The 12,754-nt window shown below is 39.9% G+C and overlaps 2 protein-coding genes across 2 annotated transcripts in view; both read right to left on the reverse strand.

Annotated features, from left to right (window-relative positions):
• RADIL (Rap associating with DIL domain) overlaps positions 1-12,754 on the reverse strand; it is a gene marked incomplete at both ends in the record, with an annotated part of 103,555 nt that overhangs the window by 35,796 nt on the left and 55,005 nt on the right.
• PAPOLB (poly(A) polymerase beta) lies at positions 8,156-10,084 on the reverse strand (the record flags this gene model as incomplete). The annotated part of the gene is made up of 1 exon (XM_084251540.1): positions 8,156-10,084. The coding sequence occupies one exon, from the start codon at positions 10,082-10,084 to the stop codon at positions 8,156-8,158; it is 1,929 nt and encodes a 642-aa protein (XP_084107666.1).

Raw genomic sequence — 12,754 nt, forward strand, 5'->3', positions numbered from 1 at the left:
CCTAGGGCCTCCTGACAAACAGCCTGGCCGACATCTCCATTTCCAGTTGTGATGCTGAGATTCAGCCACAGCACACCAGACTTCTGACCTACAGAACCGTGAGTTAATAAACAGAGGTTGTTTTCAGCTGCTAAGTTTACAGTAATTTGTTATATAATTTCAGCAATATAAAATCAATACAGGTACAGATAAGGTTGTTAATATATCAAGAGGAATCGAAATAAGGGAGGCACTAGCCAGAGGAAGCAGATTTCGTGGTTTAAAACATTTTGTCCTTTATGTAAAATTCAATATCAATGTGTTAACATTAGAGAGGTGTTCATCTCCTACAATACAGCAGACTCATCAGGGGTGATCAGTTGATTTTGGACAAGGACATTACCACTGAGACAACTAAAGCCAGTGAGGGTGGGGCACAAACAGCAGAGAAAGAGTGCTGGGCCCAAGCTGGAGGCAGATTGAGAACCCAGAGATCGGCAGGCAGTGAGCACTTGTGTCCTGAAAACACGCCAGTTTCCGGGGAAGAGAAAGAGTAGTGTTGACAGGAATCAAAGCCCTGGGCTCACCCCTTGGGAGAGCCTAAAAGAGACCCTCCCCATTTAGGATGGAGAGAAAGTGAGTCAGCTGCAAGCCCCCAAGGACCCCAGGGGATTGTGGGAAGAGCTGCCTGGCACTAATCAAAATGGGCAGGAAGGGAGAAGAAAAAGGAAAGGAGTCCTTGAAAAGCTGTAATCAAATTTATATGTGACCTGGGCAGTCTACAAAACCTCAAACTTCGTTTCAGTTTAAAAACCTTGAATTTTTCAAGGGCATTTAGTAGGACTAACCCTGAGAACACTCAGTTAAAAGAACGGAGCAGCCCACAAGAAACAGAGCCCTAAGAACCAGCGGGGACAAACTAGCCAACACTGTAATGAGTAGACACAGATTACACAACAACACATGCACCCCCAAAACTGGACAGCCCAAGACTTGAAACAACCAAAATATCCAACAGTAGAGAGGAAGCAGGGATATAGTCATGTCATGTGATAGGCCCCAGCAATGAAAGAACGTGATAGGGACAAGCAACAACATGAATGAACCACAAATAAATTGAGAGAGAAAAGGCACACACACACACACACACACACACACAATACATAGCATTTGATGTGTTTCATTCATGTGAAGTTCAAAATTGGGCAAAATTGTTCTGACTGTATACATACATGGTATGTAGAAAAGCAAGGCATTGTTGTTACCAAGAGAGTATATCAGCTTATATTGATATAAGAAAGAGACCGCGGAGGCTGAAGAGGGATTCATGGAAAGCGTAAACACCGCTGTTTGTGATCTATTTCGTGACCCAGTGAGGTTATCGGGTATTTGCTTTCTAACTCTGTTATAGTGTTGTATGTTTTGTGCAACGGGAGCCAGGACTTCAGTAACCTTTCTTTTCTCTTTCTATGTGTAGTTCAAATCCTTCATGATGAACATAAATTATGTCTATATTCGGGGGAAGGCGAGAAACATGCTCCCTGAGTAGGTGGGCCCCCTCTCCCTGACTTCCCAGTGCAGTGGAGCTCCCCAAAGGCATCCCAGCGAGCTCTGGTTTTCCCCAGTCCTGCCTCCCCCACAGCCATGAGCTTACAAGCCTCTCCTTCCCCTCCACTCGCTAGCCAAAAACTCATTTATACACATGCTTCCTACTCCCTTTTCTGCTCTCACCCTCCTATACAACTAGGAAACATTTCAGGCATACTTTCAAAAAAAAAGGGCAAAATAATGAGCAAGAATGTACTCAATACCTAGAGTAAAGACGAGTAAACACATGAGTGAACATTTGTCTCTCCTATCCAGAAATAAGTGTGCAGATTTGGGGCATAATTCCCATGTATGTATCTCTATTTTTATCATATATTAAATATGGCAGAGATATTAAGCTTCTGTGAAACACATTTTTCATTTCTCATTTTTTTTAAACTTTGAAGAAACAGTATCATGTGGTATGTGGCCTTACCCAGTTTTTTCTTCCACTCAGCATCATGTTAATAGAATACATCCATTTGCCACATGTATCTCCAGTTTGTTCCTTTACATTGCAAGATGGCATCCCACTGTAATACATTAAAATATGCCCCTTTGTCCTGTTGATCAAAGGGGAAGTCATTCTCCAAGATGGTCCCTAATGATCCCTGAATGCTGGTATTCAGGCCCTTTGGTAGTTCCCTCCCACAATAGAGGTGGGAATGTGACTTGCTTGGGGAGATCATGTAAGACACTGGTCTGCGCCTTGCTCGCTCAGGACGCTGGCTAAGAAACTGCTGGTTAACTGGCTGCTATGTTGTGAGGACAGTCAACCAGCAGGAGAAGAGCTGAGGCCCCCTGCCAACTGCCAGCATTTCAGATGTTAAATCATCTAGCACACCAGATTCATCCAACTGGGCCATGATGTCTTTTTATATACATTTTTGGTTTAAGTTTGATTTTCATATCCATATTCATACGTGTATCTGGCTGATCATTTTTATGCTTCTCTGTTTTTGATGTTTTAGTTTCAAAAAATGTTTCTTTTTCTCTTCTCTGGGATAACCTGATGTATAATACTGGAGTGATCTTGTCCTTGAATATTTGGAAGGATTGGTCTGTATAGCCTTCTGGGTCTTATGTTTTTACAGAGGTATTTTGTTTTGTTTTGATGAGCACATTTTCAAATAACTCATGCAATTTCTTTCAAAATTATAAGTCTGTTCAGGTTTTCTATTTCTCTTAGGTGAGTTTTGGTAGATTATCTTTTACTACTTCATCTAAGTTTTCAAATTTACTGGTTTAAGGACAAGATCTTTTTTTCCCTTAATATGTACTGTCATTGTAGCGATACCTACCTTTTAAAGTTCCCAAGATTACTTAGGTGTACCATCTTGATTTTGCTTCTCAATCTTTTCAGTTTTGACTATTTTATAAGTCTTTTCAGAGTCTACTTTTGACTTTATTGATCCTCTCCACAGCATGTTTATTTTCTATTTCTTTACTTTCTGTTCTATGTCTTCTCTCATTGGATTTATTATATTTTTTTACCTAATTATGTGAGAGGGAAACTCATCAATTTCATTCTTTATTATTTTCTATTATGATGTTAAATATTCATGGATATGACCCTCCTTTTAAATACTACAGTAGTTGCATCTCACAAATTGCACTTTTCATTTCTTTAGATCTGATTCACATTCATAACATGTGAACATGTGAACTTTTTTATAAACATGTATCCCATATAAAAGACTCTACCACTGCCTTTCAATATCCATCCTCCCCTTCTTCCTTATAGTGTAGTGGTGAGAAATGATACAGCAATGTGTCCAGCTACTAAAAACAACATTTCCCAGTCTCCCTTGCAGGTGGACATAGCTAGCCATATGACTAATAGTCAGTGAAAGATGACGGAATGTTACTGTTGGGACTTGTAGGAAAGCTCCATAAAAAGAGGATACAGTTTGCCTCTCCTTTTCTCCCTGCCCTGCCCTCCTTGCCTTAAATGAAGATGTGATGGCAGTGCCCTGCCATCACCCTGCACACTGAGGTGACTTTAGGATGCAAAGTATGAACTACAATGGTGAGGCTGAGAGTGGAGAGCCACCCTATCAGCCCTGAATTTCCTGTTATGTGGAAGAAAATAAGCCTGAATTGTCTTTAGCTACCATTATCTGGACAAATGCAGTTTCTAACTGGTAAGGAAATTTTTGGTATTGGTGTTTTAAATATAAAATATTTCACACAGAGGAAATTACTTACAACTTTAACAGTAAACACCAATTCATCGTCCACCTGACCTAGTAGTGGAACATCACCTGTCTCACTGGGTACTTTGCTCAGCTGCACCGTCCTACCTTCTCCCACTTCTCACCCACCTCTTACCCACACTCTTAGGAATTTTTAATCCCAGCCATGTTTCTGAATCCTGTGTTTAACAACCCTTATTTTTCTTTGTAATTATAGCACACATTTTTGTAAGCCTAAATTATACTGCCCTCTTTTGCTTGTTTTCTACTCTGATATAAATTATCACTCTGTATTTCTCTGCAATTTTCTTTTTTTCCTCAACACAGTGACACATCTACATCAATGCATGTGGCTGTTTCATTTAATCTCACTGCTGTATATTGTTCATTGCATGGATATACCACCGTCGATTCAGTCCCCCATTTGTGGATGTGAGTTAGTTCAAACTTTAGGCTATTACAAAATACTGCAATATTCCTAAACTCACCTTCTGGTTACCCAGGCGGCAGAGTCCCTAGGGGTGTGCTTCCCGACTTTTCTGACACCACAGCATATATAGAATATTTACATGGCCCACTAGAGGCAATCTAGTGGCTATGCAGAATTGTGGACATAGTGGCAGAGATGGCCAACAGACCGACTACCTTGAGATCTGAGGGGACCGGTATGATGAAAATATCAGTGTCCCACAGTATGGTGTATAGACTGGTGAGCTATAAAAGAAATACAGCGTATGGGTATGTCAACCATATTGTATGTATGCTATGATCAAACTGTCTCCCAACAGGACCAAAACAAGTGGCTCTCTCGTGAGCACTGTAGTCGAGTTCCCAAAGCTCCTCATCCTCACCAAGCTTGAGTGTTTAGACTTTATTTTTGTAAAAATTATCTCTGGTCTTAATTCAAATTCCTTACTACTAAAAAGGTTGCACAGATTTTCATGTTTGTTGGCAATTCCTGTTCCTCTGCTGTAAATGCTATGCATTCCTTTTGTCTGTTTATTAGATTGTTTGACTTTTTAAGACTTTTTTTGGCATCCTTAATATATTCTGGATAGCAATCATTTGTCAGCTTTATTATGAAATCTTCTCGCTTATGGCCTGTTTTCCACTGTTTATTATTTGGTATGATTAAGAGATTTTATTAATCAGTATCTTTTATGGTTTGAGTTTTGTGTTTTCTTTAGGAAATTCCTCCCAAGCTATCTGTTACTGATTTCTTGCAGTTCTTTAGTTGGAACATGTTCTACGAAATGTTATCTTTCTGACATAGCTTGAGGCTAATGTTTGTATATGCCCAATGCTTATTTGGGAATATGCGTTTTATAAATGTTGGGTGGTAGGTGCTATAATAAATGTCCAGTAGATCACCAATGATGAACAATGGCTGCAGGGGATGGGTGACAAATCCAGCCTGGCCATCTGTTAACTTACTGTCTAAGGCTGCTTTTACTCCTTAAATGCAGAGCTAAGTAAAGGCTGAGACACAGACCGTATGGCCTCACCAAACTGAAGATACTCTGGCCCAACCTCTGTTGTATTCAAATTGTTTTCCTTCTATTTTTTGTCTGCTTGACATTGCATAAGTGCTGTTTTAAAATCTACGACAATGATACTTCTGGCAATTTCTGCTATTTTATGCTGACACCAATTAGGTGCAAAAAAGTGTTAAATTGTTCGTTTTCTGGCACATTATTTCTCCTATCATTAATGCAATGTCCCTTTTGTTCTTGGTAATTATTTTTGTTTTGAATTGTTTGGATGATATTGTTACTATAACACCTTCTGTTTGTCAGCGTATCTTTTCTCCATTTTTTTATGTCTTACATTTTGGGTGTGTGTCTCATAAATAAAATAGCAAACAGCTACACTTAATTTTTCCATGGAATCTGACCATCTCAGTCAGGAAGTTTGGTCCATTATATATAGTGAGATATGTATTTGGTTTCATTTTTGCCAACTTTTTGTACTTTCTTATTCAATTTTTCTTTGTTTCCCCTTTCTTTCCTGTCTTTTCAGATTATGAATATTTAACTCCATTTTTTACACTTATTGTTTTATTTTTAACCTTTTCACATTTCACAATGATTATAACGTGAATTCTAGACTTAATAAAGTCAAAGCACATCAGGATCTTTATCCTCTCCAAACAATGTGAGAATACCTGAACTCTCATCAGATTTAAACCCTTTTGCTTACATCTTTGCTGTTTATTGTGTATTTAATGGAGAAATACATCATCTGTTTTCCAAACAGCATTTGAAAAATACAGGGAGTACAGACACTATGAAACAAAGCAAACTCCAGTCACGAAACTCTACATACAGTACATGAAAAAAAGTCTAATATTCAGGTAATGAAAACTAGAAAAAGGCCCAAGTTTCCAGCTTGGAAAAGCAAGTAGTTACACAAAACATTTAATAAACTAATTTTTCCATTGGGTAAAAAAATGACAAGACTAAGTTTGTGCCTGGCAATTTCAATCTGACACCACAGCTATTCAAAATACATGGGTACCGTGCACACTTCAGCTATTTATGATTGTGGTGGAAGGGCAAGATGACTGCATAAGGCAAAGATGTGGGCAATGTGAACTTGTGTACTAGACATCAGAAAGTAATGGTGAAAAGAAAGCCCAATTGCTGTATGGCCTAAAAGGAAAAAGACTATATTCCAACTTCAGAAAATTAATCTAGAAAGATTGGGATAAAGTTTAAGGAATCACAGCTAAACATGGAAAAACACACATGGTAGAAAGGAACAACACTGGGGCGGCGGAGGGTGGGGCCTGGCAGGGAGGAATCAAAACCAGGCTAAATGGAAAGCCTGCTGGGTTCACTGTGTCTAGATTAAGACAATTTTCATTCATCTAAAACTGTTGTCACTTGTGTTTCCTAAACATGGATGTTCTGCTTAATTATGAGCAGTCTTTTTTTTTTTAACTTAAAGAAAGGTATTCCTAATCTCTCTGTAGGACAAAAGGTGACTAAAGATAGCAAATGCTTGCTAGAAATTATTTTTTCTTTCTCTATGTAAATTTTGGTAATTTCCTCATCTAAATGTCATTTAAAAATAAATTTGGCTTAAAATTCTTAGAGAAAATATCTTTTTTTAAGATGTTTACATTGGAAATTCACTTTACAATACAAGCATACTGTGCAGAATACAAAATTTCTCTAAGTGGAGAGCCAAGACTGGTAATATATTTCACAACCATTAATTTTAGTAAATTTTTACTAAAATATTAGCCATGGAAGCAAAATGTAGTGTTTCATGCCATGTGGCCACAGGATTGCTGGTGTCACATCATGGTTAAGAAAACACTAGAATTCTGGGTTTGTTTTTTTTTTATCAAAACTACATCTAAGCATACTGTGTGCACACAAGCAAAAAGAACAGGGGGCAGCAAGATGCTTTTTGTTTCACAACGATTGATTGAAGACGAGAATATGAAGCCTTGCATGTAGTTCGACAGCTGACTGTATGCACGCTAAGACAATTTTACAGATAAAACCAGTATCACTTCCTGATCATGTCCCTCTAAACCAAAGACTTACTAATTTTTTTTCAACATCAAATATATACCCTCAGACTTGACGTGTCGTTTTAAAGGGTTACAACTACCTCACAGGGACTGTCAGATGTACTTTCATGCTTTCTCTGAGTACCACTGCACAACAGTATCCAATTTAAAGGTTAAAAATGAAAAAATTCTAGAAAAAACTAAAATTCATCAAGCTGAGAAACCTAAAATTAGCTCTACTGTCTAAGAAAAATCTACATAAAGTGCATCATCAGTGTGAGGAATTCTTACACCAGTTTGATTGCAAATTTTTCTCAACAATGCAGCAAACATAAGTCTATTGTAGATGTCAGTCATGGGTACAACTTAGCTGGAGGGCTTTGCCCTTTTTTCTCTTTAAGGGCAGTAGTTCTTTGAAATAGTTAATAAACTGTTGATGACACCTCAATAATCTGATATGTTAATAAAAACACTTCTAACTTCACATACTAACCTGGACTTCTGGTCAAGACTAGCCCAGTAAAGGAAGTTAGCAAATAAGCTTAAAAATCTCCTTTGACTCTCCTAGTCTGGTACCCTTCATTCTCCTCCTTCAGCATCTGAAGACAATAGGCTGAGTTGGCAGACATTGTTTATGGACCCTTGAGGATGGTTTATCGGTTCAATCTTTTATTGAATTCTTGATAACAGGAATAGGATTTTCAGGGAGAGCAGGGATACTGGAAAGGTCTGCCCTGGATGTTTCCTGTGAGGCCAACAGAGAAGTCTCCATCTGAATAGTTCCTAATTGAGCTGTACTTTGTTTCTGAGACTGTTTCTCTTCTGTTTGGTTTCCTCCGTCCCCTCTTCTTTATGAGGTTAAGAATGTCCTCTAGACGCCTACTATAGTATTAGCTACGTTTGTTGCTGTGCTCCCTGAAGGCCTGGGTGGATGGTTTACCAGACGTGTTGAAGAAACAACTCTGGTGACTGTGGGCTTTGGTGGTGGAGAAATGACCAGTTGTGAGGCAGTTTGAGGAATGCTTTCACTCAGTGTATCCCCAGAGATCTCACAGGGATTCGCTTGTTGCAAGGAAATTTCAGTAGATTTTATGTTGGTCACAGATGCTTCCATTAAGGCAGGGGCAGGACTGTTTCTGCCCAGAGAGCTGTCAGTCATTGGGCTGGCCTTCATAGTGCCAGAAGGTGAAGGTACAGACAAGCTGTTTCCACTGTCTACAGACAAGTCAAGGCTGCTGTCATTCAAAGCTGTCAATCTGACACCTTCCATTAAATGTGTTTTCTTTTTCTGAAGCACATGATTGGGTAGTAATTGATGAAGTTCTTTTCTTTTTAAATGCATTGCAGCAATTTTCATATCCATCTCAAACATCTTACTATTTATCGCTTGCCTATAAACTGTATCTGTGAAAGACTGGATATCATAGGTGAGATCAATACTGAGAACTTCTGAGTTCTCTGGCTTTTTTAACACTAAACCAATCACCCACATTGTACGGAACTCTTCCTTGTCAGGACTTTCCTTGGGTGCTGGAAATGACTGAGGATTCACATGTGCCAATGTGATAAATTCATTCTTCTCCAAGCTTCCAACTAGTATTCGGATTTTTGATTCCACCAAGCCCACCCATTCCAGATGCTGTTTCTCTGTTGGTGCACTTGCTAGAAGTACAATATAATGCTTGTACTTTTGAAAAAAGCTTGGAGCTTCAAAAAGCTTGGACCACTCTGCCTTACTCAGCAAAATTTCATGTGTAATCGCAAGCCCTTGTTTAAACTCCTCAATCATGACCATCCTCGTTGAAACAGACACATTGTATGTGGAATTCTGCTGCGGGTATGCTGGCGTGATTATAGGCATAAGATGGTACCTATCACTGGGATTTACTCTTGGGTCCCATACAGGCAAGTTGAGATTCCTTTCTTCAGGTTCTTTCAGTAGTACTGGGTTTGGCCACTCCCATTCAGAAAACACCAAGAAAAATTTACGTACAAGAGTTGCTGCTACTGCATTTGGGTAAAGCTGGCAAGTTCTTGCTACGAGCATAGCCCAGGAAACACCTCCTAGGAAACCTAATATATTGGAATAGATGTTGTGGCACTTGGCCCACAGTTTGATCGCTCTCAGAGTTAATCGGAAGTTGTCAATGTTTGGTACTAGATGTAAAATTTCATCAGTTACTCGGCAACCATTAAGGCTTCTTATGCATCTAATATCTAAATTTTTAAGCAGACTGTCATCTCTTAGGTCCAAATCTTCTGGAATAGTCTGCAGTGCTAATCTCGCAAACAAAATATCAATCTCTATCCCATCAAAACACAGTTTGATAACTGGTACAAATGCCTCCTCAACAGCCCTTAAATCTTTCACTTGCTCATGTAGTTTTAATTTATCATAGAACGAGGTGAAAAAGTCGTTTCGATCAACATGTCTTGGTGCAACACACAACGCATCGATATCAGCACCTTTTGTATGTACTCCTAATCTGTAAGAACCAAATGTAAAGATTTTCCCTCCAACATTTTCAATCACGGCTTGTGGAAGACTCTTGCTTTCACTGATTTCTCGTATCCATTCCTTTACCAGATTATTTAATTTTTCCAAAATTAAAATCCTGCGCTGCAGTTCCTCTTCCTCTTCAAAAACCCCAAAGGGTTTCAGGGTTTCAATTAATTTCTGGGTAAGTATGCAGTCAGTCTCCTTGGGGGGTGCTAAACTGATAGGGGAGGAGATGCCATAGTGCTTGGGCGGCGGCGGGGTCTGTTGTGGTCCCTGGGGTGTCACCGGAAACGGCATCATCTCTAGCGCCGGCCCCGCCACGCCACGTCCCCCGCCGCCGTGACCTCTGTGGCCTCTGCCCAGGTCATGATCCACTGAGGCGGGAGGGGCGGGTCTCCTACCAGCCCAGGTCCGACCCGCTCCAGCTCCGTTCCCGCCGCTTCAAGCGCTCCTTTGCCGTCCCTTCGGCCCCAACATGGCGCCAGACCTCTCGCCGCGGTGTTCTAGAACTGCCACGCACGGCACGCACGGCACGCACATGGGGGGGCCTGCGTGCCGCGCAAGGCCTCACGGGAGTTGTAGTTCCCAGAGGTTGCTGCTGTCTCCTGACGGGTGGGAATGAATGGAGGAGCGAATGGGTTTGTAATCTGCCGGATTCTGTCTTGTAATTACTGTTTTTATAAGTTTATCGAGATCCACCTATTTACTTCTCTGCTCCCTCCACTTCTTACATCTCAGATCTACTTCCCTTCCAGTAGCATCTTTAATTGGCCTTCGCCCTAAGGCACAACCTTTAGAAACCTGGGTGAGATTTAGCTAGGACTGCATTCTGGGTGACTGGGCCTTAAAGCATGGAAAGAACATGTCTGCTGTGGTCTAGTGTCTATGTTCCCTATTAAGAAGTCTGTAGTCAGGCTAAGCTGCTGCTCAGCTAACTTCTTTTCGCCAGCTGCAAAAACCTTCTGTCCTTGGTGTCCTGAAATTCCACCACTAGGTGTCAAGAGGTAAATAAATTATTTATCTTACACAGGATTCACTGTGATTCCTAAATTGGAATATTTGTGCTTTTCATTCCATGACTTTCAGAAGATTCTCGGGCCTGTCATTGGAATATGTTCTCTCCACCAGCTTCTTGATTCTCTTCATGTAGACACATAATAGACTTTCTGATTTCCATGTCTGCCAACCCATGGTTCTTTTTGGATTATGTTAGGTCTCTCTCCATTCTATAGTTAGCTCTTCAGCTGTGTTCAGTCTGCTAGTTAAGCTATAGTTTGAGTATCTACTTACATTTTTATTACTAGAAGCATTATCTTGTCCTTTTCCAAATCTGATAAGCACTGTTTCTTCATGCTTTCTTTCTACCATTTATTTTATTAAATATTTTAAACATACTTATTCTATAACAAATGGTTCTAATTCCTAATATTCTGAGAATCTGATTCTATAGTTTGTTGCTTTCTACTGACTCATTCATTTTCTTTTTTTAAAGATTTATTTATTTATGCATACAAGAACTGGGGTATAGGCCAGAGGTGCAGGGAGTGAGAGGATTCACCAAAGACAGAGTGGGGAACAGAACTGGCAGACTGACTGAAATACACCGCTGAGGCTGCTGCGGGTGAGACAGAGAGGTCTGCTGCACCATGTGGGTCAGCTCCCTGACTGGCTGGGGATCAACTCGTGTTGCAGAGGCTGTGGATAGCTTCACAGTGCTGTGCTTAACCTCTTGCGCCACCAGGGAAGCCCTCTATTGACTTATTCAAACTGGTATTATCTGATGTGTAATTCTGGATTGTGAACTCATCTCTGGTGATGCTTGGGATGACTCTCCAAAGAGGATTTACTTTGTTTCAACCCATTGTCTTTATATACTACCAATTTGTGTCCACTATAATTTCTTATCCAGGGATTATCCAGGCAATAGGACCCCAAACACATGTGTTTGAATCCCAAACACATGTGAGAGGAATTGTGGTTTTCAGTTCTAGAGAAGAGTCTATCTTCCTACTTGGGGCCCAAGTTGAGAATAATGTTGTCATCTCCTTTTATTGGGCATCAGATTCTTTCTATTCCATTTTTCACTCAAGGTATCACTCTTTGTGGGTTCCAAATTTATTTGGGAATTTTACTCCCAACTCCCTAACTCTTCAGGTCCCAAGGTTCAGGTTCTATGTCTCTTTCTGGGGCAATTTAAACTTAAATATCATGGTTGTGAAAATGGCTAATACCTCCAGGGCAATTATAGCTCCAGAATCAGCTAAGATTCTGAGGTTTCAAGGTACATCTTTTGGTGGTGCTTTTGTTTCCCTAAGAACTTACTCTGGTTCCCCCTTCCCCACACCCAAGGATTTCCTTTATTTTCTAAGCTATGCATCTTAAAAGATTTGTTAAATTTCATCTAGCACTTATGAGTGCTTTATATAAAAAGATTTTCCAGGATAGTTAATCCCACATATTGCAAGAAACAGAAGTACCTATTTCCAACCCATTTTAATATAGCTTGTGTGCTTACCATCCCAGCCACACAGCTATCAATAGATTTTTGGTGACCTCCATTGTTGTTCAATCCAAAGGATCCAATGGTCTACATCTTTTTGACCTATAAAATAGCCTGCTCTTGGGCTCCATGATACCACACTCTGTGTTGTTTTGATATATCTGGCCTTTCTTTAGATTGCTATAAGTTTTTTTATATCCTAGTCTCTTCTGAGCTTCAAATCCCTAGCAGATAGGAAGTCAGATGTTATCTCCATTTGGATGCCTCACACTTAACATGATCTAAAGAGAAACCTTACTCTTCCCCTCCAAAACTTGTTTCTTTCTTAATAGTCCCCATTTTAGTAAATGGCATCTCAATCTGCCCACTCACTCATATCAGAAACCTGTGGGTGATTCTTGATAATTCCCACTTTCTCTTCCTTAACATCCAATTCATTTACAAATACTGTTTGCTCCACCTACAGAATA

The sequence above is a fragment of the Talpa europaea genome (genome assembly GCF_964194135.1).
Source record: "Talpa europaea genome assembly, chromosome: 12".
Taxonomy (NCBI): Eukaryota; Metazoa; Chordata; class Mammalia; order Eulipotyphla; family Talpidae; genus Talpa; species Talpa europaea.